At 35.7% G+C, this 24680-nt stretch overlaps 1 protein-coding gene and 1 long non-coding RNA gene across 7 annotated transcripts in view; one reads left to right on the top strand and one right to left on the bottom strand.

Moving 5' to 3' along the window:
- LOC106157607 (protein FAM149B1) overlaps positions 1 to 14253 on the top strand; it is a 50467-nt gene extending 36214 nt beyond the window's left edge. For 3 of the 6 annotated variants that reach the window (XM_013533322.2, XM_013533318.2, XM_024076864.2), the window contains 14 exons: positions 2355 to 2508; positions 3012 to 3151; positions 5638 to 5775; positions 6006 to 6170; positions 6519 to 6651; positions 6905 to 6962; positions 7512 to 7624; positions 8008 to 8138; positions 8619 to 8799; positions 9120 to 9359; positions 9830 to 9958; positions 10235 to 10358; positions 11040 to 11174; positions 11417 to 14253. In XM_013533322.2, coding sequence (XP_013388776.2) covers positions 2355 to 2508; positions 3012 to 3151; positions 5638 to 5775; positions 6006 to 6170; positions 6519 to 6651; positions 6905 to 6962; positions 7512 to 7624; positions 8008 to 8138; positions 8619 to 8799; positions 9120 to 9359; positions 9830 to 9958; positions 10235 to 10358; positions 11040 to 11174; positions 11417 to 11481 — 1906 coding nt within the window. In that variant the 3' untranslated portion in view covers positions 11482 to 14253. The remainder of the gene's footprint in view (positions 1 to 2354; positions 2509 to 3011; positions 3152 to 5637; positions 5776 to 6005; positions 6171 to 6518; positions 6652 to 6904; positions 6963 to 7511; positions 7625 to 8007; positions 8139 to 8618; positions 8800 to 9119; positions 9360 to 9829; positions 9959 to 10234; positions 10359 to 11039; positions 11175 to 11416) is intronic. The other 3 variants (XM_013533321.2, XM_013533319.2, XM_013533320.2) reach the window with 3 other exon arrangements.
- A 4586-nt stretch (positions 14254 to 18839) lies between these two features.
- On the bottom strand, positions 18840 to 19883 carry LOC147763530 (uncharacterized). The gene is made up of 2 exons (XR_015332683.1): positions 19432 to 19883; positions 18840 to 19076 (listed from the first exon to the last, which is right to left on the bottom strand). It is a non-coding gene; the product is annotated as an uncharacterized LOC147763530 (long non-coding RNA).
- Positions 19884 to 24680: the final 4797 nt, after the last annotated feature.

Genomic DNA, 24680 nt, shown 5'->3' with positions numbered 1-24680 from the left:
TGTCAGAGTAAAAAATGCAGTGCTCCCTGCATGAAAACCTATTATGGCTTTGTTTAGGTCTCAAACTTGTCTTCAAAGTCTTTGAAGAAAAAAAAGTTGGTAGTATTAACTTAATTACACACAATGGCTCTCATTGTGTAAGTTTTTTTTCTTGCTCAATTTGAATGATCTTGAATGGTGAAGTGGATTAGGGGAGTCACTGAGAACTGTAGTTTGAGTATGTTTTTTGGAGCGTTTTATTGCCAATAGGATTACTGGTATAGAGTTTTCTGTGTTGTCCCAGGGCATTGACCGGCTCATTGAACACTGGGGGAAAATATCAACCTCCAGGCAAAACCAGTTTCTTTTCTGGAATTAAAATAAGCCGATTTCTTCACAGAAAGATTTTCAGTTTACTGTAATGTGATATATTTATCTGCACAAGGCTACTGATATGTGGGTTTTTATTCAATTTTCATGGCACCCTGTTTGGTTCTTTGAGTTGATAAATTCTGGATGAAACTGACTTTAATAAAAGAAATCCTGGGTTTATGCACATTGATTTATTACAGCAGACTATAAAACTAGATTAAATGCTTTTAATCTTAGACTGAATAGAATTTTTATGAGTAATAAAATTATAACATAATGTAATGTACAGAACTACTAGTAACAGGATAGTAAAGTTAAGAAATAACAAATAATGTTTTCATGCTGCCCCAATTTTTTTTTCTTTTGTAATCTGCCAGGGTTTGTATTTTACAAGAGTATTCACTGATCAGTCATCTATTATACCTGTTTCAGTGGGCCCGTTTCAGTGACTGTGCTGTTCTCTGTGCTATGTTGTACTTCAAGATAATGCCACTGAAATCAATTGGCAAACTTAGAATAATGCTGCAATGAAATATAGAGCATGTTAATTTGCTTGTACAGGGGTTTGCATGTGACCTTCAGGGCTTTGTAGTCCTTGACTTGAAGGGCCACTCTATCACTGCAGTTTTGGTCATGTGGAAATTGAAAGCTGCATCCCTCTTCTGGGTAGGGGCTTGGGGGGGGGGGGGTGTCTTGATTCTTGTTGCCAATAGTATTGTTTGTTAAGGGGGGAGGGGAAGTTAGAGTGTGTCAGTAGATGAATACCATGTAGATTGAATCTTGATTGTTGATACAGTTACAGTTATCTCGTTTTAACCCATATGTCACCATCATACGTTGGTGCTTCAACCACAGCATCCCACTCTGATCTGGGCAGACTATACCAATAATGTACACATTAAACACTGTCTGTAGGGTCCAAACATTGGCCATCTTCTGGGTCTTTTGGAAGACTGTCAGATTTTTAAGTTTACATTGACGGGTGTCTGACTTTTTCTGTCGGAAGGTCAAAAAAGGAGAATGGATCAACTTAGATAATTTGGAAGACTGTCAGAAAATATCTCTAGATCTGTCTCTGGTCTGCACCAGTACCTCTTTATTCAGCAGGCTGCAGCATCCATATTTATCCTCAAATACACACTATCTTGGCATCACCATTAATGTCCTATTTCCTGATAAATGAGATCGTCATCAATATTGCTAGTGAAAACTATGCCCAGGGAACCAATTTACCTGCCTCAGTGTTTGAATAGACAGGCAATAAGTAGTGGGCATTGCTGCAGAGTTCAATTAAGTTGGCTTATGGGGGATGTGGTGTGATCTCCTCTTGAGACTAAAGTGGCTGTTATCAATATACCACACCAAGGGATTGGCCCATGTCCTCTGGTTAGATTAAAACAAAAATTCAATCTTAATTTATGTGGAGACATTGCAGTCGAACATTGCAAAGTCGTGTGGCAAAAGTCGACCCCGCGTCTGGGTGGTGATGCTGGGAGAGATCATAGTGTTTGGCCATTTTTAATTTTGTTGTCAGCAGTTCATCACAATTTTTATTACCTCTCTTTCATGGAAAAATGCCTTTTTTATTAAGATCCTAAGATTTGTTTTTTTAAAAAAAGGTCCTGCATGATTATAAGTTGATGATCAGCAATATAAGAACAACTCAGCCCGAGTTCAGAAGTATGAAATGAGGATTTTAAAAAATATGAAACTTAATTTTGTATTAATCTTAAACTATAAGCAGGCTTCAACACTTGATATTTTTTTAAATTTATTTTATAAGAACATTATTTCAATTTTCATTTTTTAGTTGATTGAAAACTGTTCTGTTTCCTGTGCTACCTATCGTGTTTTGTGATTTTATGGTAAATTAAAAATTTCTCAAATTAAAATAAAACTTTTTTAGCTTAAATATGGACCAGAATTATTTGTTAACATTGTAAGAAGTATGCCAAGTCTGTCTAGGGATGATTTTATATTTAATTTAATTTTTACTCTTTCAGTTACCACAGCAGCCGCAGCAGTCCATCTCAGAGTGGGCGGTCATCTCCCTTAACTGAGAGCCAGAGCTGGCTGTGTGGTTCTCAGGCAGAGTGGACAGGAGGCAATACCACTGACCGCAGTAGCATCTACTCTACCTACTCATGGGGGGATGATGTAAGGACGTTGTTTTACTTGTAAATTGATGCTGAAATGATGCAGTTTTGAAACTGTCAACCAATAGTGTTATCTCTGTGGTCTTATATGTAGTTTTCCTGCACTCTAGCTTTGCACAGAGACCTGACCCCCCTCACACACACACACACACACACACACACACACACACATGGAGAGAATTTTGTCTGTTATTACAAAGAGAATTACAGGGTATATATATATATATGATTATATTTTATATATTATATTTGATTATGATTAGATTTACATATCATCTTGTAAATTATACTTTATTAACAGAAATACTTAAACTAGCTGGCATTATCAATTTATTTGCACACATACTAATCCAGGAAAAGATGACGTACATAGAAAGTGAATTGACATGTGTTTACACCAAATCAGGCAGGGATGACGTAAGGGCTGCTTGATTTGCTCCCTGAATAATGTACTTCATGCGTACTTCTGACTGTGATGCTGATTCTGACATTTCTTTCTCACAGGAATTTGAGAGGCAGGCTTCCAAAACTGTGCGACAGTTGTTTGAAGAAATAGATTCTGTGCTATTTGAACAAAGCCAGTCGGGGCCATCTCATATAGTCAACGAGTGCCAAGAATGGGTGGAGACCTTTCCACATCTCAGGTATGAAATATAGGTGTCTCTCTCTGTCAGCAATATGAGCCCATTCTTGTTTTCATTGCATTATTGAATAATTATCCATATTATTATTGTTTTTTTAATAATAACATCATCAATCACATTTTTGGGTTAATGGGGAGGTAATATACTGCAGTATGGAATATTTTTTCCATTCTAGAATAATAATAATAATGATGAATTGTACAGTAGTCTTTCACATTGGCTATATTGATAGATACATGCACATAAAGATACATTAATTCACATCAGCATACATTTCTGTGGTATGTAATAGCCCTCAAAAAAATAATTAGGATCCGAATATGAACTGTTATTTGTGTCATTTATACTGGAATTGAGGGAAGTTTTCTTTGAAATGATATACATCTACGTTTAGTTAGTTCTGGTTCTTTAGCCCAATATACCAGTGAATGGTTGTGCTGTATGAATACTATGCACAGTGCGCTATAATTATTTTATTGTGCTTTGGATTTACAAAGCTTTGGTGTATTATTAAACACCTAAGTCTTTTATGTGAAATTGTCTGAAAGCATTTTTTTCCAAAAGCCATAAAGTCAAAGAAAGGGGCACACGGTATAATGAAAAGAAAAATGAGCCCTGGGTTGAATTTGAACTGCAGTAGACTGGAACTCAGCTGGAAAACTCTTTGTTTTTACTCAGGTGTCTTGATCAATACAAGAATGCTGAGCTCTCACATAGTTGAATGCGATGATGGTTTTGATGTGACAAAAGGGTGCTAGCTCAGTACAGTCCTTTTATAGCAAGCAGGCCTGCTTGCAAATTCACAGCAAATTTGCTGCAATATTTCTGCAAACTGCAATTCCTTCTTGCATATTTGTTGCAATATGGCTGCAAATTAGCAGCAATAAATTTTGTTCCTGTAAACTCGTTGCTGCAAACTTTAAGTTTGCAATATTGCTGCAAAATTTTCATTTTGCTAAGAAAATGGCCTCTTTGAGATGGTCATTATGCATAATTGTTAAGTGCCCCCCAAAATGACCAAATTACAGCAGTAACGTGTACCATATTTTTTATTTATTTTTGACATGTATCAAATAACTATTTCATTTCCAAGAAATCTATAGCTTAATCCTCCACCCTTTGCATAATGGACCACTTTCTCACAATAACAGTGCTTAATAAGCCTGTTCAGTGAAATCATACTACAAAGATTATTGGTATCATATAATAGTAGCTCTTTGTAGACTTTGTATGCAGGAGTGCACTTCATCTCTCAGAAAATAGCGCAGTGTTCTATTTCTGGCCATGACATGATCTACTGGCGGAAGATTAATGCTTGCCATTTAAACCACTAGTGCTTGACTCTTGTGTTGCCAAGGAACGGACAAATATTTTTCCCTCTTTCCTTGGCTCTTCATTTACTTGTGTTGTTATTGGAAGGGAGGGGGATGTTCCTGAAGCATGGCTTTGAAAGAATGGGGGAAATGTCAATTGTGCCACTGGTCATTGTTCTTACTATGTTAATTGTTATAGTTGTTGGGTGACTGTCCATTTGAGATTTATGTAATTGTTAGGGGACATATTTAATATTATTTCAACTGTGTCTCAATTGTGTTCTTTTGTTATTGCATTTGCTGTTTTGAGGGGGGAAAAGTATTCCAGAATAGGAGTAATTTTTTTTTAATTAGTTACTTTGTTAATTTAATTTTAAAAAATGTGTGGGGGGGGGGGGGCAGGGGATAAGTAAATAAGCTAGCCTTAATGAAAGATTACTTTTTTATTTGTTATGCTTGAACAAACTAAATTAATTTTGTTAATTTATTTCAAGTAAACTTTTTATTTTTATCAAATCAGTTCCATATTTAATGTAGTTATTCTATCCTGTTCTTTCCTATATTATCCTATCCTATCCTATCATCAGTGATTATATATATGAGATGGGAATCAAAATTATTTTATATCACATACAACTGTCTCTTGCCTGTTTGTCTGTATTCACTTGTAAATCAAGGCACCTGTTCTTTCTGAAAAAAAAAAAGAAAGAAAAAAAATGCTTGCAAGAAACCTGTATATATGGCACCCTGTTAAAACAGCTGCTGTGTTAAATGATAAAAGTGGGGAAGTAAATCAAGACATAGAAAAATATTTTTAGTCAAGTGAAATAGCTTTATGTAAATAGATCACTTTAAGTACCAGTAAACGTAGGGGAAGGGATATGGGAGATCAGTGTAGGAAGAGCTGTAAATTATTACGGTTTTTTTTCCTGTTTTCACTCTTAAGATGATGTTTCTGTGAGCATTTTGTGTAGTTTGTGAAATATTTTTATTTTCAGATGTTTAAATATTCTGTTTTATTACAATTGATATTTAAGTTAATTCCATGTATTTTAATGTTGACATCACAAATGCATGTTGAAAAACTAGATATGATCTCATCTATGCAAATGATTTATTTGTGTAAACAGTTTTCTAAAAAGACTTCCAATGTTACATTTATTATTTCTTTAGGATATTGGGCAGGCAGTTTTTCCCTACGCAAGACCAAGGTTTTGTTGCCATTGCGTCAGAGACGCCTCGCCCTGCCACTGGCAGTGTACTGGTGGATGTGACAGAGCAAGACCTGTCTGCTACGACAGAACAAATGGGGTATGTAGGATTGTGCTTGATTGTCCCACCCAAAACACACAAAAATATTAACATACTTACAAAACCCTCAGATAGTTTGAAATTGTTGATGGCAATTTGAAATAGCAAAGAATTATATTTTGCAGGTATTTGTGTAGTGGAAACAAGTTCTAATGAAAAATATTTAAAATTGGGGAAGGATTTTATTGTTGTCTTGTAACTACATTGTACGCATGATTTGTTGATTCCAGTCTTTCAATAACTGGACGTCAAGTGACCCCCAGGAGTGTACCATCGGACAGCTTGACCCATAGGACCAACCCGGACTCTGCTGGGGAATATGCACATTTGGAGGAGGAGGTTATAGAGCAAGATGGGGAATATGAAGATATTATAGCAATAGATTATAAACATGAGTAAGTAGTGTTCTGCATGAGTAAGTAGTGCTCTTCCTTGGCGTAACTTCAGTTTGACCTTGAGATGACATGACCGTGAAATCACCTTGGCCTTGGTCTAATATGTTGATAAAATGCAAAACTAGAACATTAGAAATTTCCCTCTGCTAATATGTTAAAAAGGCAAACTAGTACATGTACATAAGATACTTTTATTGCCATGCATAAAGGATGCCCAACTTTGTAGGTATATATACTGTGGTTCAAAAATGGAATGGAAAGTTTTTGAGCATCAACAGAATATATGGTATTTAGAAAAAGGGAGAGGGGCTCACAGACAAAATTCACCTGTTTTTTAAATGTTTTCAGTGACGATGAGGGTCATGAAAGTCGAGTATATCACTCCCCGCGAAGACGGCGTCCAGGCTTCCCTCCAATGACTCCAACTGCATGTGCTAAGGATACAATAGCTGTTAGTTCATATGAATATATATGGTCAGAGGTAGGAGAAATTTTATTTACAGAACCTAGGACATTTGGATTTTTTTCAAGAAAACACAAAGCATATAATATATTAAACATTTTTGAAAAATGTACAAAAGGTTTAAAGGTTGCTTAATCAGCTTTTTATAATCAGCTGAATTATTCAAGCAGTTTATTTTAGCTCTCAATCAGGTAGAAAAATTAAGCAGATAAAAGGGAAATCATTACATAATATTTAGTGTATGTTTTAAGTTCCATTTTGATCTTTTCAGCAGGTTGTGAATAATCTAAAGAAACTGCTGCGGTTATACCATGTGCAGTTACTAACAGGTCAGTGTTGATGTCACACCTTTGTAAATAGCTTCAGAATGGCTTTAATGTTGTCAACCATCTGTATTAGCTAACTTTATTATGTATTTGAAATATTCATAGTCTCATGCTTGTTCTCTACATCTGTCTTTGGCTGTATTCCCAGAGCTTTTAGATCGATCGATCTATCCCCGCGGGGAGTCTCACTAGATTTTACTGTCAGATAATCTGGCTTAAATGTCCGTCCCGCCTACTACAAGCTGTAAGGGGGTAATTAACTTTGGTGTCAGCTCAGCTGACAGCTCTTTAGCGTGAACACCCAGGGAGTTAGGTCGATCTAAAGTAGATCGATCTAATCTCTGGAAATGGGGTCTTTGTACAAGTCACATGTAGTTACAACACTCTTCAGCAAGGTCTACATTTGTACCTATATCCATAAGTCAACTACTCAATGACACTCTTTGCATATGTGTATATCAAATACACCTGACTGGCTTGTTCTGTGTCTTTTCCATAAACATACTGTCATGTAAACTGCATTGGTTGAAAAGTCGATATTTTGTATTGCAGAAAAAGAAGAGGAAGATGATATGCCCATGTTGCCTGACCTTCCCTCACACCTGGGAGCCATCATGAATGACAAGGTGCCTCCATCCAGGGAAAACAGCATCATTAATGATAAGGTGAGTTTTCCTATAGAGGATTTCCATCTTGCTCTACCAAATTAATTTTATAATTGGTAAGTCCCAATATGATATATTTTTAGCTGTAAAGAAATATATATGCATTGTGATCAGTCATAAGGTTGTGTGAGATATTACTTATTGAACAAATAGATACATAAAGATAATTATTCATTAATAATGAGGTGTATTCTGAACAAATATTTTGAAAAAATTATCAAATGAATGAATAAATTCTTAAATGGTAAATTAGTGGGAAAATAATTGAATAGAAAAAAATGTGTAAAAAGTAAATTATACATATTGAAAAATAGAAAAGGAAAAAATAATTGAAGTTTTTTATTATAACTATAACATTTTTCATAAAATAATATTTTTTTCAGCAACTGACAAAATTTCCACAAATGCAACTCGAGTATGAGGATTCATTTGTCAAAGGTCAGCAAGGCAATTTAGACTTTGGACTGGTCATTTCATCCTTCCCACTGTTAAGGCGGGAGAACTCAGGGTTTGGGTAAGCTATAAGTCACTTTGTTATAATTACATGACTTTGTGAGCTTTTTCATGTCTTGGAATTTAACAATTTTCCCTATATAACAGAGGAACCTTCCAACCAAAAACAGTCAACAATAATGGATACATCATATTTTTATTTGGAAGTAAATTGAATTAGAAAGTTAATCAGTAACATGCGGTAAATACCAGGTTGTAAAATTCATTGGTATTTTATGCACTTGATATATGATATACATTACAGCAATTATTGTCATATTTTATAAGATTATATTACATTCTAGTCAAATGTAATAAAAAAAGGTCAATTTTATTGTTTGTCACAGTGTCAATGTGGCAAATAACTTCATTTGGACTAACAGCATTTTAAGAATTGACATCGGCATTGGTCTAAAAGGGTAAAGCAATGAAAAGGCAATCCATTTGATCTATGATGGACCACTAATTCTTATAACCATGTTGTTCTATTTTGCACGTCCAGGTCTGAGGCAATGGAGAGACCAGGGTCAAGTTTTAACTTCAACAAACAAAATCGTCCTATCAGCAACATGTTCATGGGAAACAACTCATTCCTACGCAATCCATCCTCGGCCACATTCCGTAGAAAACCCCATCCGCAGAGGCTGGCCCCTCTGGACGGGAGGGCGAAGACGCCTGGGGCTGTAAGTATATCAGGATGCCAGAATTTGGTCATATATTGCAGGAGAGCCTACCTTTAAGCATACTCACCATGCACATTTTAAAAAGATTTTTGATTCCTTTTGGTTTCAGATGTAGACTAATGTAAATCTTTTGTGAATGAAATGTTTCTGTTATAGTTTTACACAATTTTAGAATCACAAATGAAAAAAGTATAATCCTTTACTTGTTTTATGCAGTACAACACCATGATTGATTTTTATCATTTTAAATTAATTTGCAAAAATTGTTAATTTGATCTAATTTACAGTGAATAGGTAATTATTCATATGTATTTCTCCAGCAGGAGGGAGAGGAGAAGCTTGCTATAGGGGGTATCCAAGGCCACCGGCTAAGTACATTCAACGAAAGGCTGTCGTCACCGCCTCAGGGTGCCTCTCGTGCTTCAGCACATCCACTGCCACCTATAGGCTTTGAAAATATTGATGGTGCAGCATCGCCACAAAATGCAACAGCAGCAGCAGCAACCAATGCACATACCTCGGCAGCTAATCCACAGCAACAGAAAAATAACACTACCACGGTATGTGTTTTTCTTTAAGGGTGGTGGGGGTTCATTAAGAATATTTCTAAACAGACACTGTATCTATATATTCTACTATGTTCACACCATAAGTGCTTAATCTTATTTTTGTGTTACTTTTAATTTGCTGAGTGTTTTTGATTGGTAAAGAGACAGGTTCATAATTAAATCAACATGACCTATTATTTTTACTAAGTTACTGTAAATTGGAATGTACACATTTACATAAAAATATGGTAATGGGAATGGCTTTTTTTTCTGTTCAATGTCTGTACATTTTCCAGTTTTTCTGTTTGGTTTACAGCATGTATACACCAAATAATTCAAAAAATTTGATTAAAATATTGTTGTATGCAGAGTCTAATATGTTTTCCCAGAATTATTTGTGATCGACATAAAATAAAGTGGAAGTTTGTTTATTTTATGTATCATGATGAATCGTATGATGATTCATCCTCTTAAATTTTCAGCAGAAGAAAGCGCATTTCGCTAATCGCGCCAGCAGTGCAGTGCATGATAACAACCTCAGGGCGGGGAAAGATCGCCTTAAGTCTGCACACCACTTAGAAACAAGGCCAAGTACAACACATACATTTAGGGTGAGAAATTCTTTAGCTAGATTCCTACGCTCAGGCATGAGACATTTTTTTTCAAATACAAATCTTAAGAAACTTCATAACATCATCAGTTAAAGATTTTTTAGTAGTCATGCAGTAGTTTTGTATAATATAATACCGGTATGTACTCCATAGCATTATGGAATATTATAAACAGCATTAAATCCACATTTAAGCTGATGTAATTAAGCTAAACTATACATGCATGAATAATTGATAATGTATTAAAAAAATAATAATAATGAATGAATCTTTCAGGCTGACACCCCTCATGGTCAGACCCCTAACCCAGCTGTGGCAGCTGCCCTGGCCAATACTGTCCCCAGTAGAAGATCCTCAACCCCCCTTGGCTACAGTGGAACTAGGGGAGGGCTACATTTAGGTAAGAATAGAGAACTCAGGCCCGTAGCCAGGGGGATTTTGGGTGGTTCTTTTCAAAAGACCCCCCCCTTTTTTTTTTTTGCTGGCAAAAGGTCCCCTCTGGGTAAAATTTTATTTGGATACATGGTGGTTTCATGGTAAAAGGTTCACTTTTTCAGAAAAAGAACCCCCCTTTTGAAATTGCTGGCTATGGACCTGGAACTTAATGGTAAATGCTGATAGAAAGTGGCAATGTACACTTAGTATGGAAATTTATAGAAAATAATGAAAAAATGTATCAATAAATGTATACAACTATCTACATACAGTGTATAATAAGAGCATCCTCTCTGATATTGGAACAGGTTTCATTGTATTTCCTGAGATTGATTATGCTGTTTGGGTCTCTATCAGTTAACAATTGAACATATCATTCATCATCATTACTACTGAGAAAGTAAGGGGTACTTGTTCTCACAGTGTGATGTATAATATTAGAACTTGTAGAAGACTAAATCCTCTCCCATGTACCGTCTCAGCAGAGTGAATGGACAATGTACATTATCTAGTGCTGTTAGGGTGGCTTCTTGTGGTCAGAGTAAGATCAGATTCTAATTTATTTTATCCGCAAAACTAATTAGATTCTCTGTTAACCTTAGGCAGGAATATGTAATACTTTGAACTCAAAATTTATCATTTGTAGGTTCACCAGCAGGGAGGGAAATGTTGCTGGGTATTACAGGGAGTGGAATCAACCCAAGCTCTGAGGCAGCTCATGCACATATAGACTATAATGAAGACAGCCTAGAAGACCAGGCAGTCCATTCACAATCATGGGGTGAGGAAATATAGAGACATTTGTCAGAGAGCTTTTTCATTTTATTATTTTTTTTCGAGGAGGGGGGGGATCAATTTATCAACATTCTAACTTTTTGCAAGATATTTATACACATGGGACAGAGTGTGAAAAATGTGAATGCAAGGTTTAAGTGAGGAGAGTAAGTGATTTTTTAAATTCCCTCTCTTCCAGATTTCATTTTCAATTTGTGATGGAATAATTTTCTTTTTTTGTCTCTTCAGCACCCAGTCACACTTCTCCAGGCAATCCATACAGGAGAAAAACACAACTCAACTCTGTAAGGTGATCTTAGCCAAAGACTATGGTCTGATTTCATATGAACCACACGGAGCAGCTAACCTCAGGGTACACGCACAGGAGATACAGGACACATTGTTATCAACTACAGCAGTAGTGACCACGAACACTGAATGCTGTTATGGAGGGCTGATGGAGACTGTCTTCTGGGTCTTCTGGAAGACAGTCAGAATTTTAAAGTTTACATTGATGGGCATCTAATTGTTTTTGTTAGAAGACAGTTAAAAATGAGGATGGATTAACAAGGAAGATAATTCGGAAGACTACCAGAAAATATTTCTGGATCCGTCCCTGGTTATTGTGATATATACTGAAATATGTGCAGCAAAGGAAGCATGGTAGATAGATATCTCACTGGCTTTTTTACGGAAAACAATGTCTGTTGAGTTGAGATCACTTAGAGGTCCAAAACTAAAATGAAGTGAAGGGCATATTTCAGTCCTGTTAAATGATACAGTTCCATGGAAATAAGAAAGCCTGGTTTGTTAGCTTGTGGGCATTCTGCATACCTACTTCATATGGCTTTATCCTGCCCTCTGATTCTGCGTGCCATACACAGGGTCGATTGTCACAAAGTTCAGGGGCATATCAAGAATGATTGTGTCTATTCACTCATTGTGAGGAAGGGAAATGCACCTACCGCATTGGTTGCAGCGTTGTTGGGTTGTCCCAAGTTTAATGGTCTCACTCAGGATATTTTCAGATGGCAGCCAAGGTGATCATTATGAAGGATGTCTATGGGATGTATTTATAACAAACTATTTCTGTGGCCAAAACTGCGGTGCTTTGAGACACTGTGATGTATTAGCATTAATGTCATGTATTTCCTAAGCCTTAGTTGCAGCACAAGTAGTGTTTGTGTATGTTAAAATGTTTATAAGAGGGAATTGGATGTTTGAATATTATGCAATTTAAAGATAAATGTCCTAATAATTATAACAATATTTATGGATTTCATGGTTAAGTAAACTCTTTATCATTTTTTTAAAAAAATAATTTCAATGTTAAATTCTAAACAGTGTTTTTGGACTGTTTTGTGGAAAATTAATATCTGTTTTAGAAAAGAGTTAATATCAGATGAGGACTGTTTTTTTTTTTTTTTTTTTTTATGACACACCTTTTTCTTAATGACAGGTGACAGTAGTCGTCATTATTGCCATATGTGTATGAAGAAATAAGTTTTCTGTATTCCAGAAAAAATATTGGTGTCTTTTTCTTTATCTTATTAATTGGTATTATCAAATTTTGAATAACCTGTAAATATTGTGAATAGTACATGTATGCATTTGTACAGAAACTATTTGAAGTTGATCAGTTTGAAAATGAACATGGAATTCCAAAGGGTAAACCGAATGGTTTGTGTAGAAAATTGAAGTTTTTTATTATTATTATTATTATTGCAGGAAATGTAGGAAAGATTTGTAGTTAATTGGGAGAAGATGAGACACTTGTGTGTATTTGTTATGAAAAAAAGAGAGAAAAGATCTGATAGATCAATTGCACATGGCAGTGTCTGTTCAGAATGTGTTATTTGACATCTTATCATTACTACAGTACACAAGGAATGTGGATCTAAACCCATCAACTTTCTTCTGTGCTATCGTTAAGTTTTGTTCATATCTCAAGAAATGGCTATCCCTAACCCAAGATACCTCAATGATTTAGCATTTTTAAGAAAGTATAAGCATTTAATTATTCCGTTTGTATTTTGATGTGATCTGTAGAAAACATGGTGATGAAATATCACAGGGGTGGCAGATGTTTTTATAAAAAGGCATGTTGGTGTAATACTTGATAACACATGACACTTGAAAGCACATGATAAAAACAGCATGTGTACTGTGTATGAAAACCTCAGTGAGGTTTTATTCGCACTGATATACAAAATTCAGTGCTAACAAGAATCCAGTGCTAACAAGAAGTGAATCTGTTATATTGAGGCATGCAAAGGCGAATCTTTCATTTCACCTGTTTTTAGTTAAGTTTTGGTAGTTTCCAGGCTCATTATCTGAATCCATTTGACAAAGGTATTGCATTTTGACGATGTAACTTGAAGCAACATATTAACTGAAGCCATTTTAGCTTATCCATGAAAGAAACTGGTTTTTATTCAAAATGTATTCCAGAAAGGTTGTGTTATGATCAGGAAGATTACTCAGGTGTCATTTCATGACACAAAAATATCATTGTATGGAGGTTGTGATGTAATTTTTTTTCTAAGTATCATTACACGGAAGTTGTGATGTCATTGCAGGTGCATCATGATATCATCTCCCAAATATTGTAGATTGAATGAAAGGAAAGTGTAACATTCCTATCACTGCATCTACATCAGTCTACTTGTTATGTTAAAGCCTGGCTTCGGATGGTAAAAATAGAACCATTTTGCATTTAGTATTATAGATACTTTAACAGCATGCAGCTCCTATACTCCTTTAAGATTGATATTAACGGTATGCTGCAGAAGTAATTATTTTACATGTCTATGTGCTGGAACATATGTGATCTGAAGTTATCCGCGAGATACTGTATATTTATATTTAGTCTTTTCGTAATGTGTACTAGCACATGACTCCATACAGTAAATAGATCCTAAACAGAATGAGAGTTGTATGAGCAATTCTCTGAGTCAGGACGCATGTGAAAATTGTAACTCTTCCAGTTTAATGATGGTGTACCCCCGGTACGTAAGATCAGAATATTTACGTCCCAGTACCACGTTTAAATAATGATAGAAAGAATAAATAAATAATGTAAAATCGTTTGTGTTTGTCTTAGTAACTTCAAGGGGTCGTAACCTTTTGTCACAAAAACAATATTTTTTTCATACAATAAAAGTGGAATAAAAAGGAATGAATTTGGAAAATTCTTAACGGGGGGGAGCGTCACTCTGAGGTTGAGAATGGCATCCCAACTTCCAAGTAATTGGCATGGACCAAATGTGACGTTCTCCTGTGTCCTGGTCCTCAGATCAAATCCGGTCCCTGGTGTGGGTCAGGCGTGGGTCAGGCTAACCCTAACCATTATAACTAAACTGAGGGCAGACTTTCTCAGTGTTGTTACACTGGACTCTATTTTCGGTACTGAGCAGTTCTGTCTGATCCTACTTACACCTGTGAACGTCCATCATGCTGTGTTCAAAAGTGGTCCGACGAAAAGGTCTCTTGGCTGGCTCTTTAGACACCACTGAATACTATAAACAAATGCATTTAATTTATTTCTATTAACTTCACTTTTGCTATATATAAATTATTAAAAAAAAACAAACAAATTAGATGATATTGTGAGGAAAACTGTGTAACGCTATATGTGCTGTCGCGTTTTTTTTTCTTTTAAACTGAAGTCGGTTTTTTCTTCGTGAGCGCCCACACTTATATTTTGTCATAACACCCAGTTTCTTAAAAGAAATCATGTAGGGAATAGATCATGCTTGAATTTTTGTCGAATGCAACTAAGCATGAAGTGTAAATTTGTACTAATTTATCCTTATCTTTCAATTAGAATTGATGATGAAAGTAAGCATTTAAAAAATCTCAATCCAATGAAATTACGTACACAACAAATATCCACCAGGTTAAATTTTGTCAAGGAAATGAAAACTACCTGTAATGGCGATTTTAAAATCTAGGATGATTCTGAAAAGAATGGTAGATACTTCACGGTCTCGTTTTATTATCTATTCTTCCAAAACATTTACTTCACCAATTGTAAAGTAGTTCAAGCCAGACCAGGGGTAAAACTTAGTGCAACCTTCTTGCCCGTGGAACACGCCAAACTAAAGGGACCATTACCACAGATATTTAGATCGATCTATCTCCCTGGGGAGTCTCACTAAATTACGATCAATGCAACTTAACAGGCTTAAATGTCTGTCACGCTTAGTAAAGCTGTTAGGGGCTAATTATTTTTACGCCCTAGCTGATTCGGTAGGCGTGACAGACATTTAAGCAGGTGTGGCAGGAGTGCACGTCCTAGTAACGCAAGTCCTGGGAATGCAAGTCCTAGGGCATGCATTGCTAGGAATGGAAGTCCTAGGACATACGTTACTAGTATTCAATGTCCGTAGGACGAAGGCTCCCAAGTAATGCAAGTCCTACGTGTACAGTAGTAACGCATGTCCTATATGGTTTACACCGAGACATGACATGACATGAATAGATATAGAGATGTAGGCCTACTAGTTTTAAAGATATAATAAACGTTTCATTTTTAAAGATATTATAAACGTTTGTTTTATTCAATTTATATGACATCATTTTATCTTTATATTTTACAATGCTTTTATGTCCCGATAGGTAGTTTATATGCATATTAATGAAGTAACAAAAAATTATTTATTTTATGTGTACTTTTCATCTAGTAAACGCAAATTTTTATGTGTTAACGCGTATTTTTGGCGTACTCCTCCCTCAGTGCACAATATGTATGAGCCTGGTTTGCCCGATTTTTTAAACAAAATAAGGCACCATCCAAAGGCATCCCTTATTTTCCTCCTTTGAGGTATATGTACAGTGTATATTATTTCATGTCCTTTTCTACTGGGGTGTACCTTTTGTGTTTTGCGTCGAAATTCTTATTTGGTCTTCTTATTTGGTCTCTTTTTCAAAAATTTATTCCTAAGAGAAAAATCACTTTACACAAAACGCGGGATCTCCGTTCTTAGATTTATTTTTCGGTTTACACTCGCAGAAATTGAAAAATAATCTCAAACTCGATGGAAATTTGCTCTTGGAAAGTATGGGCTGAGATTTAAGACAAATCAAGACAGTTTAGAAATTGAAAATTGCAACATATGTATATACTATTCTGTAATAACCCTTTGCCATTTTGGTGCTTTGACACTTAAAAAACAAAACAAAAAATAGTTGTAAATGTAACAAGCACGGACATTCGAACACATATTAGACATTAAAAACACCATTAAACATTTTGCTACAAGTAATAAATGAATGGAAAGGGGAGGGGGGGATAAGGTCATGTCAAAGACAGGTCTCGCACCCATAGATGTAACACAATGATTCATGACTTCTTACCTTACGGACTTGAACTCTAACCACTACACAGACGAGCTGAAATTGCAAACCTCTCATTTTTTGTCTGATATATGGCTCACCAGAAGGATTTCATATACATTTATAGTTGTATCATTTAACCGTATTATTGCCAAAGGATAGGACTTTTAAATGGCCGGACTTATATTACTGTCATAGGTGAAACAGATATAAAACTCCGACAGTAATACAAGTCCTACCTACTCTAATTATGAGCCAGGAACTTAAGTCCCTGTAGGACTACTATTCCCAAGTAATGTTAGTCCTACGCCACTTTTTGCTCCTTGGTTTTACGTGTTATTGATATAATGTTAAGGAAAGGCACGGATGCATTGCATGACGCAATGTGAGTAACATTTTTTTCGTAAATGTAGCAAAATTCATTACTTTTTCGAAGGTTGTGAAATTTACAAATTTCCGACCGCGACGACAGTGATCTGTCCTGAATATCTTCCAACGTGCAGCCAGTTGCCACATGATTGATGGTGGGAGTCACGGTTTTTCTTGTCCAGTATTTTGATGTTTTTTGTTCTGTTTGATGTCATTCCATTGTGTTCCGTTTATTCTTCTTGATGGTGACTGAGGGTCACTTTTTGGACACATTTTTGCCTTTTTTTTTTCTTTTTTTTTTTTCTCTTTGTTAGAGACCGACCGGTCTCTACAATGTACGATTCACCACACGTATAGCACTCGCATTCTTACACCACACCACACTGTTCCTCCGGTTCTAACTTGGGCCTGAATTACTTGGGAGATTCTACGGATACTAAATGTATGCCATAGGACTTCCATTTTTAGCAATGCACGCATCATTCCCCGTTATCAATACGCAGTACCACAGTAGGCCTAGATGATAGAAATGCATTAGTTTCAAATTGATTTGTCTTGAGGCATTTGTTTGTTTTTCGGTTGTTTTTTTAAGCTTTGAGAGACCACGGCAACTAGCATCACTCTCCTCCTCAAATCCTGTCAATAAATCTCAAGCCACTTTATTTCGTTTATTAGACCTTGGTTTAGTATCCTTTCTCTTTCTTTAAAGAAGCAGAATGATATGAATATTTACTATTTTTCGACTAGGAATATGATGTGCAGTTTCTTGCATCTTCCACCATATTAAACATAGTTTGGGGTTGATAAAAAGAAGCCAAATGCGCACAGCTGTAAACCTGGATGAAAGTTGCCCAGATACTTGTAGTTCATCCTGTTTTATTCGGTGTTCGTGTCAGGTGAATTTAAGTTCGTGTCATAAAATCGTGGTTCGCGTTATTACTTCGGGCATTTTTGCACACAAATCTGAGGCCCATGATCGGAAACGGCAATTATTGTTTATGAGGCCTGTTGAAAGGCCCATTCAGAATAACTTGATTAGCATTCAGAACAGCGGACTAACAAATCCGCGGATCAAATATGGTGACCATTTTAAAAAAAGCTTGCCGCCAAATAGTTTCCCCGCCGGGATTATGCAACAAGCATTCAAGTGGGTCGGCCATATTTGATCCGCAGATCTGTTAGTCTGCTGTTCTGAATGAGCACTAACAGATCTGGGGATCAAATATGGCCGACCCACAGATCTGTTAGTCTGCGGATCAACTTTGGTTTTAAATGCGATCATTCACAAGTAAAGAGTAAAGAGTGAGTCCAGTAATTATAGGCATAATCTATATATTGCCAGTCCACAGCAACCGTGAGTAAAAAAAAATGTTTTATGTTTTTTGATTGAGAAATTTTTTTTTTTTTTTTTTTTTTTTTTTTTTTTTTTTTTTTTTTGTGTTTTTGTGCCAAGGAGGAATTGACTGGATATATATACATGTATATATTTTTTCGTTCTTTTTTCGATTTTTAGTCGGTTTTCATGCCAGTCTTGTACAGTCTTTACACGAAGCTCACTTGGTTTCATCCGGCCTCATTCGGTCATAACCATTTCCGCAACCAGTGAATCATGCTAATGTTATGAAACCGGGGCCTGGTTTCCATCTTAATTTTTTGGTTTGAAGAGGAAAATTTGTTTTAATGTTGACTTTTCTATTTGATTTTGATTCCAGTTTAGATTGTAGAATAAGTCAACAATATTAGTATATTCATATTCGCCCTTGTAGCGGAAAGAAAGAAAGTTTTTGACCATTGTAAAACTTTTTGAGGAAAATGCAGTTTTCTTAACAATGAAACCTGACATCTAGTTTTATGCTGGTCAAAAAAAAAAAAAAAAAAAAATAATAATAATAATAATAATAATAATAATAATAATAAACCGGTCGTCTGAGCATGTAACGAATAAACACAAACATGGTTTAGCATTCAAAATGTTTTATTGAGAAACGATAGTAATAGAGAAATCTCACAAGATCTGACTATATGTAAACTACAAGGTTATTCAGTCCATCTGCGTAGCCAGATGGCGCAATTATGTCATGTCCTTTGTCTAAGTTGTGCGTGTACGAATTCTGAATGCTGCTAACTGCTTTAAGGCGATGCACTGGGGTTGTTTTGCTCTTCGGATATTTGTGCTGCCCAAAATTGTTTAGGTCGGTATTTACTGGAAAGAAATTTTAATACTTGAATTCAAACAGATAACATATGCTACAATAATAAAAAAATTATGTATGGACACAAACTTACTAATAAGCACTAGCCAGTCGTTATTTACATCTATCAAAACGTCGGAACTGAGGCCAGAAAACAGAGAAATCATCAATTCATATGAATTTGATCAATTGTTAAGCGCTTATTAAGCACACCTGAAATACTATCTTCATATCTTTAGAAGATTTCGAAATTAACATTACAAGATTTAGACCACAACTGGAAATAAAGAAAAGAGAGCTCACGTGAATTTAAGAAGAAAAGAGCATATCTGGTACACAAAACCAAATCAAGCTTTAATAACTAACCCAGTAAGCCTTCTTGGTGCCATAGCGACCATAATAGTTGTAACGTCTTGGATAGTAGCCATAGTCACCCAAGATGGACTTGCCACGGGAAGATAATACAGCGGCAGTGTTGGCTGCGCCACGGGCCCGGGATGCAGGATCGAGCTGATAACCCTCGGGGTAGTATGTGAGGCGGCCATCTGGTCCGGGGTAGTAGTATCCTCCAGGGACGGCACACGCCACGGCCAAAATAGCGAGGAGACAGACAGCTTTCAACATCATGGCGATTACTTGCTTGTGAGACGATCAAATATCGAAACGCTGAGAAGATGTTCAAACCGCTCTTTTTATAGAAAATGTTGTGCGTGCTACTTGCTTATTTTGTGTTTTATCTATACTTAATCTATTTTCTCTTTTTCAATTACCGCATTTATTTTTGATTTATCGTCACTACATTGATCACGTTTTTTTTTAATTGGGTGTGGGAAAGGATAAAGTTTTTCTACCAGTTTCATTCGAATATACGCAATTGGTTTTAGAAGCAATGCCTTAAACGTGTATAATGTATAATATCATTGAATTACCGCCAGAAAAAGAAGAAAAAAGAAAGTCAATGAAACTGGTAAAACAATGGTTTTCCTTGCCCTTGTCAATCGCATGACGATAAATCAAAAGAAATAAGTTTATTAATAATAAAAAAAGACTTAAGGACTGATAGTAGCTACGGCACCAAGAAGGCATATTGCCGCTAAAGATTTAGGAAAATGCCAGAAATACTGAATATACGCTTAACACACGTTCAAATTTAAATTACGACTGACCAGTGCTTATCAGTAAGTGACGATATTTACCTATTTTTATAAATAACAATAGCTTTAATTATAAGAATGTATGAAAGGTTAATAACTGTCCTTACCTACGCCAATTATTTTAAGAACCTGATCAACACAATGACGTTAAATCAAAATAAATGTGGTAATTGAAAAAAAAAAAGATGAAACACAAGCAAGTTATTATTATTTAATAAAAAAAAAATAGAAAGATTTAAGGACTGATAGTACCAGGTACATGGGGTGCAGTAATCCAATCAATTATCAGATATGAGGCATTAATATTTTTATGCAGTGATGCAGATAAAACATAATTGTCAGATTTAGTGCAAAGGTACTATTACATACTTAAAAAAAAAACGTTTTAGTGCAAGGGTACTATGACATAAGTAAAAAAAACGTAGTTGTCAGTCATAGTGCAAAGGTGCTCAGTCCAAGCAAAAGAGCCCCTGTTAAAAATTGCTAGTTAATGACTCCTTCCTTCGAGTTTTATTAAACTACTTTATCATTCAGGAATACATAGCATGAGTAATCACATTATCCTTATTTCAGACTTAAATAGATAGCAACTCTTCATTTTGGCAGGAAAAGTTCCATAAGACGGGCAAATAAAAAAATTCCCACACCGACGTATATTGAATCCATTCCATCATTGAAAGGTAGTCGATATTTTTGAAAAAGTGTTTTAGTAACAATACCTCAAGAGATTATCACGGAGGGAAGCCATATAAGAAGGTACACGAGGTCCGATGGCAAGCACAGATCTCAGCATAATTACGATAGCCGCCGTTTTGGTGGTGAAATGGAATTACATTTCTAAGTGTTGTTTATAATGCATTTATTGTTGAATTTTGAATCTCATGTGAAAAGTTGATATCCCTTTAAAGATATATTTGAATCAATATTAATTTCCACAAAAGCCGGCCAAATGACACTATTTAGTTTTACTCGGTATAATTAATAGAAACACCAAAAGTCATCGTATCATATTACCGAGAAATGATATTTTAACGGATTTTTCTGCTTGCTTTTTCTGCTTTGTATAAACGGGGCAAATTAGAAGAAGGTGCAGTTTAAAACATTTTATGGTTGATTAATTCGGTTTATCCCCTGGCATTTCGACATAATTTGAGTAATGTAAGAAACTAGTAGAAGTGTTTATATGCGTCACTGGGAATCCACACTCCACCGACTCTCGGTTCAAATCTACCTTTAATGTCTTCAGTGACACAACTCTTTTACGCTCATTGGTCATTCCATGCATTGGCCATTATGTACAGATACAGATGTGTCTGTACATAGAGCCATTACCTGCGTCTGTCGTTGACGCCACCGTCGCCGTCGCTGAGCACATTTGTTTTCAAACTTAAAGAACTGTTAAATATTCATAAAATACAAGTCGAGTTCGAAAACCAGCTTAATCGAAATATTTTTCCAAAAGTTATGCTGTTTTTTCGTTTGATTTTTTTAAAAGCTTGCATGTGTATGCAATACAGATGACTCGTGGAAAACCGATTGACCTATTGCCTTCAAACTTAATTACAGGACTGATCAATATTACTAAAATACAGGTCGAGTACGAAAACCATCCTGATCTGATCGTATTTCTCTAAGTTATGCTTTTTTCCGAGAAATGTTCATTTTTCATATATTGGCCATTTCAGGGTGTGACTTTGAACTTCCATTATCCCTGATACTTATAGTATACTACACTGTACTAAAAATTAGTGGTGATTGTGCTGTTGAGCATTATGTAATATTAATATTGCATAAAAATTGAAGAAAACCCTATTTTAGCCACTGCCATCATAGCGAACATTTAAGGAAATTAACCATGTCACTTATGATTCTCAAACTTACAGATAAGAAACAGGACTAAAATATAGCCCGAGTTGGAATACCAGCCTGATTGATATTTTTTCTGGAGGTTATGCAGTTCTTTGTGACATATAACGTTTTCACATATCAGCATCTTCAAGGTGTGACTTTGAACTTCCATGGGCCTGAAGACTTTTACCAGTTACATTTTGTGAATATACATGATAATTTTAGTATACTATTAAAAACTGTTGGTGATCAGGCTGTTAAGTATTATGTAATATTGCGTCAAAATTGAAGAAAACCCTATTTTGGAAAGCTAGCCTGAGTGTATTCTTTTTCTGGAAGTATGCATAATTGAAAATGATGTGGAGCATAATGTATTACTGTATCTAAATTGACAAATATCTTATTTGTGCTTCATTATTTCTGCTTTTTGTCTGCATATTTCACATCTTTGCTGCCTTATTTAATTCTACTAGAGGCACCTCCACGACAATAAAAAACCTCTAGAGACATCACGGAGGCGAAGTGTTCCTGAAGAGTCAAGTGAATACTAGAATACTTAGAATAAAGTCGAATGAGAAACGGCGGTCTTTTTCATCATGAAAACCACCTGACAGTATAAACTTGCAATATATCAGAACCACTAGATCGCAATAGCTTTTACATACTTACTCCACGGGTACTCCTGCTAAATGCAATCAGATTAACAGACAACTAACTAGAAAAGCACTCCGAGAGCGCAGACCTCCGCCAAGGCAGCATTTTTTTTTATTATTATTGATTATTGATTGATTATTGATCCAGATCACCCCCAAAAACTAATCATCTGTCCCTTGGTCCACTTCTGACAGTTCCTGAAAATTTAATCAAAATCGGTCAATAACTTTTTGAGTTATGTTGATGACAAACAAACAAACAAACAGGGGTGAAAACATAACCTCCTTGGCGGAGGTAACAAGAACAACATGACACTATATATTCTTATAATCAACGCTATTGCTTGAAGGTCGGTAACTATCCAAGGTGAAATTATAACACTCTACCCACGGCGCCAGAAGGTATTTTGGGTGGAAAACTGCCGCATAGCTATCTTTGTATACCAAATATGCCCTTTTTTGATTCACGTGAGGTATCAAATTAAGTTCAGAACTTTCTAAAGATTTAGGAAAATAACAGAAATACTGATTCACAATTAGATTTAAATTAAGACTGACCAGTGCTTATCAGTAAGTGACGATATTAACTTTTTATAGCTAATAATAATATTAATTATAAGAATAGATGAAGGGCGTATGAAAAACACTTACCCATGCCAATTATTTAAAGTACGTGATCAACATAATGACGATAAATCAAAATAAATGCGGTAATTGAAAAAAAAAATAGAAAAAAGATAAAAGAAACACGTAATGAGCAAGTCGCACGCACAAAATTTACTATAAAAAGAGCGATTTGAGTGTCTTCTCAGCGTTTCGATATTTGATCGTCTCACAAGCAAGTAATCGCCATGATGTTGAAAGCTGTCTGTCTCGTCGCTATTTTAGCCGTGGCGTGTGCCGTCCCTGGAGAATACTACTACCCAGGACCAGATGGCCGCCTCACATACTACCCAGGGGGTTATCAGCTCGATCCTGCATCCCGGGCCCGTGGCGCAGCCAACACTGCCGCTGTATTATCTTCCCGTGGCAAGTTCGTCTTCGGTGATTATGGCTACTACCCAAGACACTACGGCGCCAAGAAGACTTATTGGGTTAGTTATTGACGCTTATGCTCTCTTTGTATGCCGAATATGTTTTTCCCCCTTAAATTCTCGTGAGATATTTTTAGTTAATTTTTAGAGGGTGTTTTAAGTTTAGCAATCTGCTAAAGAATCAGGAAACTGAGGAGCGTATACCAGGTATACTGAATATGCGCTTAACATATAACCTAATTTAAAATACGACTGACCAGTGCATATCACTTGGTGACCAATTTTACCCACCTTAATTACTGCAGTATTTATTAAGTTGACATAATTAATTTTATCTTTTCAGTAAATACAGACTCTTTTGGGCAGCGCAAATATCCGAAGAGCAAAACAACTCCAGAGCATCGCCATAAAACAGTATGCAGTATTCAGAATCCGTCTTCTGGTACACGTACATCGTCAACAATGGACATTACATACTTGTGCAGCCTAGCTCCTCATGACGACTGCACCATGATAACCTTGTATTCGACTCAGTCAGATCTTGTGCGATGTCCCTATCATAAAACATAATAAAACATTTTTAATGTCAAACCATGTCCGAGTTTATTCGTTTCATGCTCAGACGACAGTATTGTTGTCAGGTATAAAACAATACGTGTAAAATTTCATCGTTGAAATAACTGCATTGCCCTAAAATAGTCCTATATGGCCAGAAAAAAGTGTTGTGTTTTTCGCGGAGAAAACTTTGTGGTAGTGCATTATTTATTTATTTATCTATTTATTTTCATTTTCATTTTTATACAACATGTGTAGATCCCCACTATTCAGGAAACACACATCGAGTATTCTGCAAAATGGCTATTCATTTTTCACATTTGCTCAATGAAAAACACGTGGCAAACTAGAAATGTACTCAGAAAACGCAA

The sequence above is a fragment of the Lingula anatina genome, chromosome 2, assembly GCF_051362555.1.
Source record: "Lingula anatina isolate TDL-2025a chromosome 2, LinAna3.0, whole genome shotgun sequence".
In the NCBI taxonomy this organism is placed as follows: Eukaryota; Metazoa; Brachiopoda; class Lingulata; order Lingulida; family Lingulidae; genus Lingula; species Lingula anatina.
Note: the sequence above shows the minus strand (reverse complement) of the source record. Positions and strands in the feature narration are given on the sequence as shown.